Source organism: Folsomia candida, unplaced genomic scaffold (genome assembly GCF_002217175.1).
Source record: "Folsomia candida strain VU population unplaced genomic scaffold, ASM221717v1 Fcan01_Sc091, whole genome shotgun sequence".
Taxonomy (NCBI): Eukaryota; Metazoa; Arthropoda; class Collembola; order Entomobryomorpha; family Isotomidae; genus Folsomia; species Folsomia candida.
This window is the reverse complement of record NW_019091283.1, coordinates 20851-33191: the sequence shown is the minus strand read 5'-3', so window position 1 is coordinate 33191 and position 12341 is coordinate 20851. Positions and strand designations below refer to the sequence as shown.

The following is a 12341-nucleotide window of genomic DNA, read 5'->3' as shown; positions in this document are numbered from 1 at the left end:
AGAACGACCTCACCAAAAATATGTTTCTTTTGCCTATACACTGCAACTTGTGGACTCGTTCTATCAATTTGTCTTTTCCCTCACTTGTCTTCGTACTTTGTAAAGCAAACATTACTTATATTTCTAAGATTTAATTAGCATCCATTCCATCAGCAAGCCGACTTTCGCAACCCAAAATCACCTTCGTGCCGAGTGCATAAAGACATCTGAGTCGCATCACGTCAGTCATCAGTAGAATAAATATTAATTTTAAGAAAGACCATAATGGTGATAATTATCAAGAATCCCATACTTTTCGTAATAAGTTTTCTATCTCTACCACTATTTTTACTCGCTTGTTCAACCCGCAAAGTTAATATTTCCGAGGAGATAGTCCAACCCGAAAAAATTGAGGATGATCCCACCTACGTCGGTTTGGTTAATCAGGTCAGATTTATATAGCTGCATAATTATCAGGATATAAAACCCAACATAATCCCATACTTTAAATTTTTAGTTTTATTTCTAACACCCAAGATTTCTCTGTTGATCCAGTCTCATGAAATTTATTGTACAGGGTGCCACCTGCTATTTGAACGTCATTCTCCAATTATTCTACCATACGAGCTACCTCCGCCGTGCTGTTTATAAAATCCCTACATTTCCCAACACCACAAACTCCACATTATCCAATCGGAGGATCAGTATCCAATTTCAGAAACTCTTGTATGCCATGCAAACCACAACAGAGGCCGTGAGCACGGTCGGCTTGACAGACTCGTTTCGCTGGAAAAAAAGGATAGTCAATTCCGCTAGACTTCACTGATTATTGGTCGTCTTCTGTTTACATTTCATTAGGAAAGTGTACAGATTAAATTTACCAAGTAGCGTAGCTTTAAAGGCCTGAGATGTTGTCGTGATTAATAAGTTTGTTAGAGTGTCTCGGGCAGAATTGTGGGAAGGAAGACGCACGCAAATGTGGGGTGTGGCTGCCGGTCAATAAAAATCCTTGTTGAAGAGGGGAAAATTTCAATCCAGGTGTGATCCGAGGAATGTCAAAGTTCGCTTCCTTCCTTGAAGGTCGGTGTCTGGTGGAGGGGATAACAGCAGCATCCTGATCGCTAGTTGAAGGAATGCTATTTAATAATTAAATATGTGTTTAGTATGTATTTTTAAATGAAATCTTTAATGACGAGTCTGAATAAATGGAAACCGAAGATTTTCATGGAACGTTAATTTCTTTAATCGGCTAAAGGAAGTAGGGTTGGATTTCATTATCAGTTTTCCATACATTTTTGAGAAACTGGAATCCACCGGCTCGATATATGCCAGATATGCCATTTCTCGTCAGGGAATTATCACGGGAGAATTTGGAGAGGATGCGAGGTGTGCCCTTTGTCCCGCTTGTGCCCCGATGATTAGCGAGATGGAAATCCGGACTGAAATTGGGGTGAAAATTGGGGAGAAAGTGACTCAAATTTGGGAAATGATGTCAAATTCGACATCTGGAGGAGGCGATGAGATTAGGAAGTTGAGATCAATTATGCTCAAAGTGATGGGTTGGTTAGATTATTTAATTTGGTTTTTGTGTTATGACATTTAATAATAATTAAGATTTAATTTAGATAATGAAAGTCGATGAGACGCCGGTGATAACTTGATTCGGGACGAAATTAAAATTGAGCAAGATTTAGATGTGGTAACCTAACCTAACAAAGACTTTTGCTATTTAATTTAAGTTTTGTTACATTTATTTAAAATGAAAGTGAAGCCATTTTTTGCTTAGATTGTTCGTAGTGACTCGAAACCAGCATAAAATGAGAACCATCATAAAACTGCTTGGATATATTAAATGGAGAATGGCTGTTGACATAGCTTTTGCAATTGTCAAATAAAGTTCTTATGTGAAGTCTTTAATTTAAGTATATATTTTCCCGCATACTCAATTTTATCCTTATTTTTAGAAAAATATTTAAATACAGTGATTATTTATGTCTACAAATCAACAGGAGATTAGATAAATAACGCTAACGATAGGAATCTAAGTACGGACGCCTGTATTAATTACTATCAATAAATGCAACATTCATAAGAGATGAAATTTGGTTTTTATGTAAATATGTGTCTACTTTGTCCCAATAATGGAAATAAAAACGTTTGCAACTTGGAAATTCGATTCCAGTTAGTGGAATATTTAAAGTGTTAATAAATTCCTGCTGCACCAAACATATGCATGTATTGGTAATTTCTCAGATATTTATACTTCTCACGAGCAACATATCATACACGATCACTATTAATGCGTCGAGATTTTTGCCATATTTTTCATCTACTATGTACTAATGTCCATCCTAAAGTTAAATCGAGAAAATATTTTCTTGCAGATTTTATAATTAATTGTAGTGCAATTTTGCTCGTTTTTTATGTATATTGAGAAAACTCCAGCATCATGTTCGGTGTAGAAACAATTTTCTTGTACGGAACCCAGCCATAAAGATAAACAAAGAGAGAAAGATAAGTATTTAAGCCGCATTTGGACAAAGTGTTTATGAAGTCGACTGAAGTGTTTAGCCAGAAGTGATTCATTTATACCTGACTAATTACAAAAGCAGTAATCTTGTCATTACTACACGAATGTGCAGAGATAAGGGTATCTACTTGTTGTGGCAGTGCACTTAATGCGAAATAAATTGGTTCCAATTTCTACGAAGTTATAACATATTTATCAATCGATAAGGTATTCCCAGTCATTTGGCCGTGTTTTATAATTCATATCATAATTTGTTTCTGTGAATTGTCGACAGCTTTGCCTGGTCAATTAAAAAGTGTGTCCATCCCATCCGTATATAAAAATTTAAATTGAAAATCCACAATAGAAGTAATCATATATAATTAGGCAAATAGCAGTGAGAAGTTCATCAATCAATCCAATCTATGTAATCGAGCTGTCATCTGAGAATTTATCCAATTAATTAAATGTATGTATTTACTGACAGGCCTCTCTGGCGCGTATGAGTGTGCTTCATAATTACGCAGATGTTAAACCAGATAAGTTTTTATGATTTAGAACTGGTCATATGATGTTTAATTGATAAAAGGAGTAATTTTCCTTAAAAAAATTAGTCGTTATCTCAAATCAATTACTGAAATGACATTTTATCTCACCTCTACTTGAACCGATTAGGAAAACCTGGCCATTTGTCGAGTGTAAATTTCATATAAATTTTTGTCAATTATCAGAATTGAACAGATGAAGTGGGTTCCTGGTACTAGTTTATCTGATCATACAATGAGCTGCTCTACCGAAGGCTGAATGACGCAAAGAAAGTTCGTATAAAATAAAACACACCCAATTTAAATCCATTAGTCGACCCCCAGAACAAGTTGAATAAGTATTTGACAATGTTGCTGCTGCGATTATTTTCCTTTGCCACCTGCATATACTTCGTAGTTGGTTTTATGCAAGAGTTGACATTTTACACGGAAGTTAATTCAGGAGGGAATGCGTTTAGATTCCGGACGAAGGAGCCGGACCTCACACACTACTCGGAGCTATTGAGGGATGTCAAATCCTACTGCTCTATTGGATGGTATGAAATATTCAAATAAATACTTTTACAAAAAAAGGATTCTTAGGTTCGGATTCGCGGCGAAAAGTATAAAACAAGTTTATGGCAGGATAACCACTTTATCTTAATGTTGACTATAATTAGCAATTTCTGCAGTATTTGCTGAACCGCGGGCCAATTCGTTCACTTTGTATATGCCATCCTAAAATGTTCAAATTATCTTTGTATTAATACTTGGTAATAAGGAACAGAAAGTTGTATATATACACTTTTCTTTTGAAGTATTAAATAATGCTCCCATACCGTTCCCTTTTTATAACTGAATACACACCAGATGTTTACAGTTTGTAGCATTTTTGAAATTTTTAATAAAAATTGCTCCCAAAAATTATTCGGCTAACGAATTGGCCCGCGGTTCAGCAAATACTGCAGAAATTGCTAATTATAGTCAACATTAAGATAAAGTGGTAATCCTGCAATGAACTTGTTTTCTACTTTTCGCCGCGAATCCGAACCTAAGAATCCTTTTTTTGTAAAAGTATTTATTTTCTGGTTTTAATATGGTTATAATTTATTTATCCCCAACCACCTAATATTTGTTACGATATCGTATAAAGTTATCGATATTAACGTAACAAATTTTAATTTAACAGATAGTATTGTTAATATCCGGTAAAAAATGTTACCATCACGAGAGAACATAATATTGATACCGACGGAAAACATTTTCTTATCGAAATATTTTGAGTGAAACATAATGCTCGACTAATGGCAAATACAGAAAATTAGGTTCATAAGAGTTGGAAAGTATACTAAGACGAGTTCATAAGCCCTACGCCAGATAATATCTCTGGTCCAATTATTTCAATTTTGGCGAGTTTCAAAGTTTATTGATACCATCGTGTAAGATATCAGCTTCATGTTGTCAATTAACTAATTCCATCTCCATCGCCCCACAATCTGAAATTGGAATGCATTTTAAGAGCAAAAATGTAGACTACACAGCAATGTGAAATAAATAATTTATGGGTAAATTTACTTGTGCATTTGAAAATTCCATTTACTTACAATACCAAATTTTATTTTCATTATAGACGAAAGAAGAAAGACCGATTTTTAGTGTGCAAATTTTGATCATTTCTTTTTGATCTTTTTAATTTAAAAAATATAAAGTTTTGAACTGAAAAGGTCCACTAAACTTCCAGGGGGTGTGGTCACAAAAAATGTATATGCTTTAAACTGATTTTAATCATTATCAGTAAAATATGCCTAAATATTTTTAAAATGTCATCAGGAACTGGTTCCCCAGTCGGCCACACCCCCAAGAAAGGGGCCACCTTAATTAATGTTTATATAAAGTTTTTCACGTAAAAATAATGACATAAAACTGAACCAAAATCAGCAAAAATTTTAATCCCACCGAGATTCGAACTCGGAGCCTCCATGGTGTTAACCTTGACTTTACACCACTCGACCATGCAACCTAAAATTTTAATTGCAGAATTCTCCCTGTGGTATTTGTTATGCAATTACATATAAACGTTTCTGTGAAAAAATTTATAATTGGTGCACCACGCACTCAATAATTTTTTTAGCCCTACACATGTAATGTATAAAAAATCGAGCTTATTTTGGTGCATAATTTGAGAAATTATGCTAATTTAAAACCTTAAATTTGTATCAGACATCAGCCGTTTGAAAGTTTCAAAATTCAATTTATAGCGGATAAAATTTTCAAATTTTGGAGAAAGATGGATCTGAGAAATGGAATTCTCTAATTATTTTGCCTCTTTACATTTTTTGATTTGACGCACCGTTTTGGCTGAAACCCTGTGGGAAGCCCTGACCCGGAATGCAGTCTTAGGCTTCGCCGGGCCCCACTTGAGCATATTCGCATTTGCTTTTTTAAACGGGGCCCAGCTTTCCGGCTTTGCCTCACCTAAGAAAAAACATTGTTTTTTTCTATTTTTTCCTATTGTGGTCGAAACAGTTGACTGACGACTTCAAATTAAGGAATATAAAGTTAAATCAAGAATACGTATTTAGCAATTGCTAATGACTTGCAGATAATTACTAGTAATATAGGGTAAAGTGAAACTAAAATATCAATCACAGTTGGCCTAGTGTATGACCCACACGGTGTGGGCCACACCGATTATGAGAAGTTGCCTTAACTAGACGAAATTTGCTACATACTCGTCAAATGGCTTTGTGTAGAGAAATGAAGCTAAACTTGCAAAAAATTAACGTTTAACGGTAATCTTATGCAGAATAATCAGACTGGGCGACAAAAGGGCTAGGCTGTAGGTTTATCAAATTTCGAATTGAGTAAGTGTAGAAGCCGAATTTTTTTCTTAAAATAATACACAGGTCGAACTTAAATTCACCGTAGCGTATTCCAATATATACCAGAAATACTAAAATTTAATTCTATTTACAAAACGTGCAACTTATTCCAAGGGCATGAGATACGAAAATTAACTGCATAAACATATTTAATTATAATATTATCCAAGGTGGCTGGGATTCAGTTCTACAAATTACACTTCCTCGGTGACCTTCAACACAGGTGTGCGGAATGGTGTGCTTTGCGGAAATACCACACTTTCTCCTATAATGTCTTTGAGATATTCTGGACCTTTGGACACGTCAACCCCGTCAATTTCCATATACAGCGGTGTAACTGGTAACAATGTTGGAGGAGTAGAACGGACATACACGGGCTTAGCCGCAACATACTTTGGATTTGTTCCTACGGGGGCAGTCATCACTGGGATGTCAAGTTGGACTGGTTTTGAAAACTATCAATATTAATCAATCAATATTAATCAATCAATATTTCTCTCTAACTAACAGACAGATACGATCTATTGTCCAAGGATGCAACGCAAAATATGGTAGCACGCACTATAATTATGATATGTCCCAAGAGACAGGATTGCAAGGTTAATTGTTGAGAAGGATTTTGTTTTAATATCCGTGACAAAATAAAATTTACCTGTAATTTAAAATTGTCTATAAGCAAATACTGTTATTTCTGTACAGTAAATCTATATGTTAAAATAAAAGATATATTTTTCTTAGGTGAGATAAAGTAGGCATGAGTAATTCCATTAAAATTCGCCATGGTGATGGCGAAGCCTAACTATAATTTCCCACCCCATGTTCAATAATATGCACCGAGATAACTCTCGAACTATTTATTGTATGAAATTGGTGTGAAGACAAACGTTGTAGGAATTCACCTAAGATTTGGTTTTCCTGTGCAAATATTGGTGCAATTTATTTGATTGATAAATCTAATTATTGTGAATAAATTGAAATTCAAGCTACACAAAGCGGCACCCACTCAAGTCCTGATCCTCTAACCAGGCTGTATTAATCCCCTGTAGATTCAAAACTTGTCTAATATTCTGTAAGGTATTAGAAGAAATCGTCCCCCCGCGCGAGAATATCCACAAGAACTCTAGAAAAGAAAGTAAGACGTTCTGAAAAATAAGACTACACGAGTTGATTTTTTTAAAGAAACGTACGGAAGTTGGAAATCCCGAAATCATGGCAGGTCCACTCTACCGCGTAGGAAGTGTAATCCGTGGCTAACACCATGTAATCTATTCTAACTGAAAACAAATTTGTGTCAAAATTTGTGTAGATAATCTTGAGATGGTTTTAAGCTTATGGCGCACCTGTAAAGTTTCTTTGACTCAAGGTTGAATTAAGTCTAACGTTTTCCAAATGTTTAGAGTAGAGGTGGTTATCCGAAGTAAAAACGGCAGAGCCATCCGTGCTGAGGAATTGGACAGTGCCCGGAACTGAAATGATGTATCCCGTCCTGAAAATGAGAATTATGTAATCAGTGTTGGATTTCTTGTAGAGGGAATTGTTTTTTTTGGTGAGAGGTGCAAGAAGTGTAAATAGAAAACAATTTTACGGATTTCTTGCACCATTTTCCTGGATACTTTCTTGTGATAGAATGGATTTATTTTATTGTGGTAATATTTATTTTCTTTAAAACAATGAGGAATTTTGTGGCATGAATATGCATACTTACAACCGTTCCGTCATTCTTGTGACGCCATTCCAAGTGCCGTTTGGCGTTGGTGGGAAATATTCGCCGAGTTGGCAGGAGAAGAAGAGGGGAACGCTGGACGTGTAGGTTTGAAAGAGATACCAGGTTCCGGAGTACTGGGAAAATTGAAGAGAAATTAATTATTGTGATTTGAATTTTGTACTGTGTTGCGTATTTCTCGTAAAAAAATAATTTTTCCCGGACAAATGTGGGGAAAAGACATTTTATACCACCCATCGGGAAGTGGGAAAAATGGCGCGCCACTTAAAGGTATGTAATCCATGTGGGAAATAACTTTTCCCATTTGCCGCTGACTATGATTTTGGTGGGTGGGAAAAATTGTTGTTTTCTTCCCACTTTCTCCCACTGTCCGGTAAAAAATGGTTTAAACCACACTTCTTTTGTAATGGAATGAATTAACGTTTTCGCCTACCCTCGTTATATTGATGTTGGGAAGGGGGGCCGGAGTTGGGCAAGGGCCGTGGAAAAAGAGTTGAGATTCCACATCGCCCAGGAGGAGGATAAGAATAAATTTTGAGTAGAACTTTGCAAACATTTTAAAGCGTCTACTTGACAGCTAAAGAAGTGAGTGGACTTTTAATTTGAAGAAACCCAGGAGGGTAATGATTCAAGGATTGGATGGACAGGTTCAGGAAAGTTCAAATCGAGGAAAGCCAAGTTTAAATTTAGAATTCATAGAAAACCACCCTCCACCTTCTTTTGTCCTTTATTTAGTAAATACGATTTAAATAATGGGCAGGTGCGGAAGGGAAAATGATTGTATGTGAGACACTCTTGTCCACATGGTGTGGAGGTCAGAATTTAGAAAAATGTGGGTTTGAATGAGTATGTCGGTCCTTTGTACCTTAAGGATACTTGAAGAATTGTGGAAAGTTTGAGTGGGATTATCCACCTGGTAAAAAACCTGCAGTGCAAACTTGATATAGCCCGAGTCAGTGCTAATTTGATACCGATCATTTGCATAGAATGAGACTTTAACCATGCATCTTTAAATAATATACAGGTCTTTCATACAGTCCCCAAACCCAGGTCAATTGGAGGATTTTGAAAAATCAGTATGAATGACCCCACAGGGTATCTCCGGATGAAAATTTTTACAATTTCACTTCACATAGTTTCATATGTGGTGATAGTTTCGTATGTATAAACCCATTTCTATTAGTAGTGGAGCATTACTTTGACTAATGGAATTCCTAATAAGTACACCATTGGGGTTTCGTAAGTCACTCTCTTAATTTACTAAATTATTCATTTGCGACAATAAGTTATACAAGAGGATTTCATAAAGTGTCCCTAAATTAGAAGCCGACATTACTATACAGTAATATTTTTTAGAACGCAGTTTAAATATTAGAGTACAATCGTCGACATACCACTATCTGAATTTAAAATTTCGATATATCAACTTTTTTTGCAATGTATTAAATTCGACTGATTTTTACCATCTTCATGACACTCGATTATCTATAGATTTTCTGTCCACACCCCTTGACAAGGGAAGTGGCTCCACGGTTATAATCTTCGGAGAAGTTACGTAACTCTACCATGGCCCTCGAACCACGCCCAATTTTATAGGATATATAGTAAAATAAGGTTAAACAATGACTACACCCTCTTGATGGGTGGGGTAAAGATGAGCAGTTGAAGCGCCTATACTACGTTCGGATGTGGTGCATATATTTCTGGAAACGGAATATGAAAACTTGGAATTGTTTGCGAACTACAAGTTGTGGAAAGCAAATTATACAATCCGTAACCAGTGTGTCGTGGGGAGATTATGACTGCTAACTGACAAATGTACATATCGTCGTAGTAATTCTAAAATGTGCTAAGTGCACTCTTTTCCAATCCTAGAATGTACTAAGTGCACTCTTTTTCCAATTTTAAAATGAGCTAAGTGCACTCTCTGTCTAATTTCTCGCACGTAAATAAACTGTTAAATGGGTGAACTTAGCTCATTTTAGAATTAGGACGACGATAATATCATTTTAAACTCTTGTAAAACACCGTTATCCCTTTAATTCGTGAACTTATCGACATGAAATTGCGTTGTGGCGGAAGACATTGGAAAAATTTGATCCCTAGTGAAATTCTGAGTGAGATTCTGAGTGATATTAGAGTGCAAATCATACCTAAGGGACTTTATTTTAAATTGTTGGAAGTCTACTCTCTTCAAACTTGTATAAGAGCATTTTCATTAGACTAATGGAAATCTTAATATATACCATCGATAAATATTAACAGCTTCTTAGGACAAGTTATGCGGTAAAACCGCGGAAAAGAACTATTTTTTAACACTAAGTACGTTATATCTCACGATTATGCCTATTAAAAGTCGAATTTGAGATATCCCGCCATAGCTTAAAAACCAGGTCGATTTCGAATAAGTTGTAAATAGGGGAAATCTAAGGTGGTCCATCCCAAAGACGGTCCCACTTTGCTCTGGTTGCTAGAATGTAGCAACTTGGCTGTAGTATGGTAAGAAATTTGCAACCGAAATTGCGAAAATTTTCAAAGCTTTGAACCTAGCGCCAAACACAAGCTGTATTTCGAAAAATGGTTTATGAGAGGAAATACCACATAGCTCTCAGGAATAATAATCTAGCTGCAATATCTTCAAAAAGTCAATTTTGTTCATGATACCCCTGTCAGAATGAAACGACCCGAATATCGACATTTTGAATTTTCGCGCCTCATGGAGATATTATATGAAAAAAAAATTCGACCAAAATTTGTAGCTATTCCACCTGTGGATATAACCCTGTCGCTCGTTTTTCTCTATTATACACCCAAATCATTTACGGTACAATTTAGTAATTTTTTGTTAAACAAAACGTATTGGTGCATATTTCAAAAACGTTTCAAAATTTCGAAAAACGGTATGCGTGCCCTATACCTATATTTGGGAGACGGTCATAAAGTTCTTTTACCTTATCTTTCTATCTTGTAAGGTTTCGCCACACGAGCATTTTTATTTAACATTGGAGTGTCTGCTGACATACTATACCTTTCATATACACATCCAGCTCGTGAACGTGGATAGAAAAAATAGAAAAACACATAAGTTACTAAATAATTCAGTTGTGTTTGTGAGGAATACCGGAAAACTTTATAAGCTATTCCAAAATTAGGGGCAGACGTTAGTTGTCTGTAATATTTGTAGAAGTTTTAGTATAAGTTTGCAATCGTCTAAATACCTTGTATCTGGCTTAAAACTTCGAAAAACCACTTTCTCTTGAAATGCGTTCTATCTCACGGATTTTGTTCCTCTTCACCTGGGTCTCCGTTTCTTTCAACTTTTCTGAATGTTCTATAGTTCCCGACGGCCTATTTGACGATTCCGATTTGATGTTCATATTTACTCCTGAATGTTTCACGCGGTTAGATGTGGACGCTGACTTCCCCTATTTTAATTATCTTAGGTTGAAGAATTCGTACACCCCACTCCGACACGTTGGCCTGTGCCAGACGAATTCTGCATTTCGATTGACGTATGGCACCTCATGGACCCCGTTTGAATATCGCGTCAATCAAAAAGCTGCCAGATCAAAAGCAATTTTCTTCCCTACACTATCCACCGGATATTTTAATGCATATGGTAAACTGAAATGTGAATACTTATTACTTGTTGCTGACAGGCTACTTCGACAAGATTACGTTTTCGTACAAACCCGTGTGTCAACCTGTTTCAAACATTTTTATAAGTGGTTAGGTAGCGCAAAGTTTGTCGTATATGAGGAAAGTCTCACTTTACCCGTCTCAATACCTTGCTTAACGTGTAATCCCATCATACTATCGAAACTGGAGAGTCTGACATTGCCAAGGATCAGGCTTGGGATGCTCAAAATAGTGACATGCACAAAGCCTTAGTCTTCGTAGAACTTACACTTAGGTCAACCTGTGGTGTACAGCATAGTGGATTTGTAAATGACCCATCCTTTTGTTATACGGTAACATTGGCGGATAAGTATAATTTAACCCTTGTTAATAGAGATAGCCATGTAGACTGGTCACGTGAAGTTAAGAGTTTTGGAATCGCCTTAACAATTCTGGCATATTCAACACATCCTGAGGATTATATTTACAGAATCCAATTCGAATTCTACAATTTTATAACGGTTACCAACCCAGCAAGCTTTGCGAATAGAATGACGACCTTCACCTCGCCTTTCGACCGAGAGACGTGGACGTGTCTATTAGTGAGCGCCGTTACTATGGTGGCCTATCTAGGTTGGGTCGAATGGAGTGGGGCTAAGAAAGACTCCTTGGTTGGCTTAGCAAATATCCTGCAGGATAAGGGAATCACCGTAACATCTATTCTCCTAGGCCAAGTTGGCGGAAGTTTGCGCAAGGTGGACTTGGTCACCCTGATTTTCCTTCTATTTGGGGCTTTTTTCCTCATGATGAACTTGTATCAGGCGCGATTTATTCATGCATGACAGTCCTGATCCCGCCCCAAACTCCACGCGAGACAGAAGAACTTCTTCGTTGGGAAATTCCCATGGTAGCGATGGAGATTGGCCAAGATCCTTCTACAGGCAAGGAATTTATACCCCTGACGGATCTGATCATCCCAAGAATGAGACCTGAAAATGGTTGGACTTCGAAATTTACTCAATCATTGGTGGCAGTACGTGAGAGATTTTTATCCGTTGCTAATACATCTGTGAAAGAAATGGTGCTAAAAATTGTCCTGGAAAATT

The 12341-nt window shown here is 36.4% G+C and overlaps 2 protein-coding genes across 2 annotated transcripts; one reads left to right on the top strand and one right to left on the bottom strand.

Annotated features, from left to right (window-relative positions):
- The first annotated feature begins 3217 nt into the window (after positions 1–3217).
- LOC110862938 lies at positions 3218–6643 on the top strand. Its single transcript, XM_022112148.2, has 2 exons — positions 3218–3569; positions 6065–6643. Exons 1-2 carry the CDS (start codon positions 3382–3384, stop codon positions 6360–6362), a joined length of 486 nt encoding a protein of 161 aa, XP_021967840.1. The 5' UTR covers positions 3218–3381; the 3' UTR covers positions 6363–6643.
- Positions 6644–6730: 87 nt separating this feature from the next.
- LOC110862939 (apolipoprotein D) lies at positions 6731–8223 on the bottom strand. The gene is made up of 5 exons (XM_022112149.2): positions 8051–8223; positions 7600–7733; positions 7235–7380; positions 7082–7168; positions 6731–7014 (listed from the first exon to the last, which is right to left on the bottom strand). The coding sequence occupies exons 1-5, from the start codon at positions 8171–8173 to the stop codon at positions 6878–6880; spliced, it is 627 nt and encodes a 208-aa protein (XP_021967841.1). The 5' UTR covers positions 8174–8223; the 3' UTR covers positions 6731–6877.
- Positions 8224–12341: the final 4118 nt, after the last annotated feature.

Excerpts from the sequence above, each read along its gene's own strand:
- LOC110862938 (XM_022112148.2), top strand. The coding sequence starts at position 3,382 with ATGTTGCTGCTGCGATTATTTTCCTTTGCCACCTGCATATACTTCGTA. Across the intron at positions 3,570-6,064 it reads TCCTACTGCTCTATTGGATG|GTGGCTGGGATTCAGTTCTA; the intron begins GTATGAAATATT and ends ATATTATCCAAG.
- LOC110862939 (XM_022112149.2), bottom strand. The coding sequence starts at position 8,173 with ATGTTTGCAAAGTTCTACTCAAAATTTATTCTTATCCTCCTCCTGGGC. Across the intron at positions 7,734-8,050 it reads CCAACATCAATATAACGAGG|TACTCCGGAACCTGGTATCT; the intron begins GTAGGCGAAAAC and ends CAATTTTCCCAG. Across the intron at positions 7,381-7,599 it reads ACAAGAATGACGGAACGGTT|GACGGGATACATCATTTCAG; the intron begins GTAAGTATGCAT and ends TCTCATTTTCAG.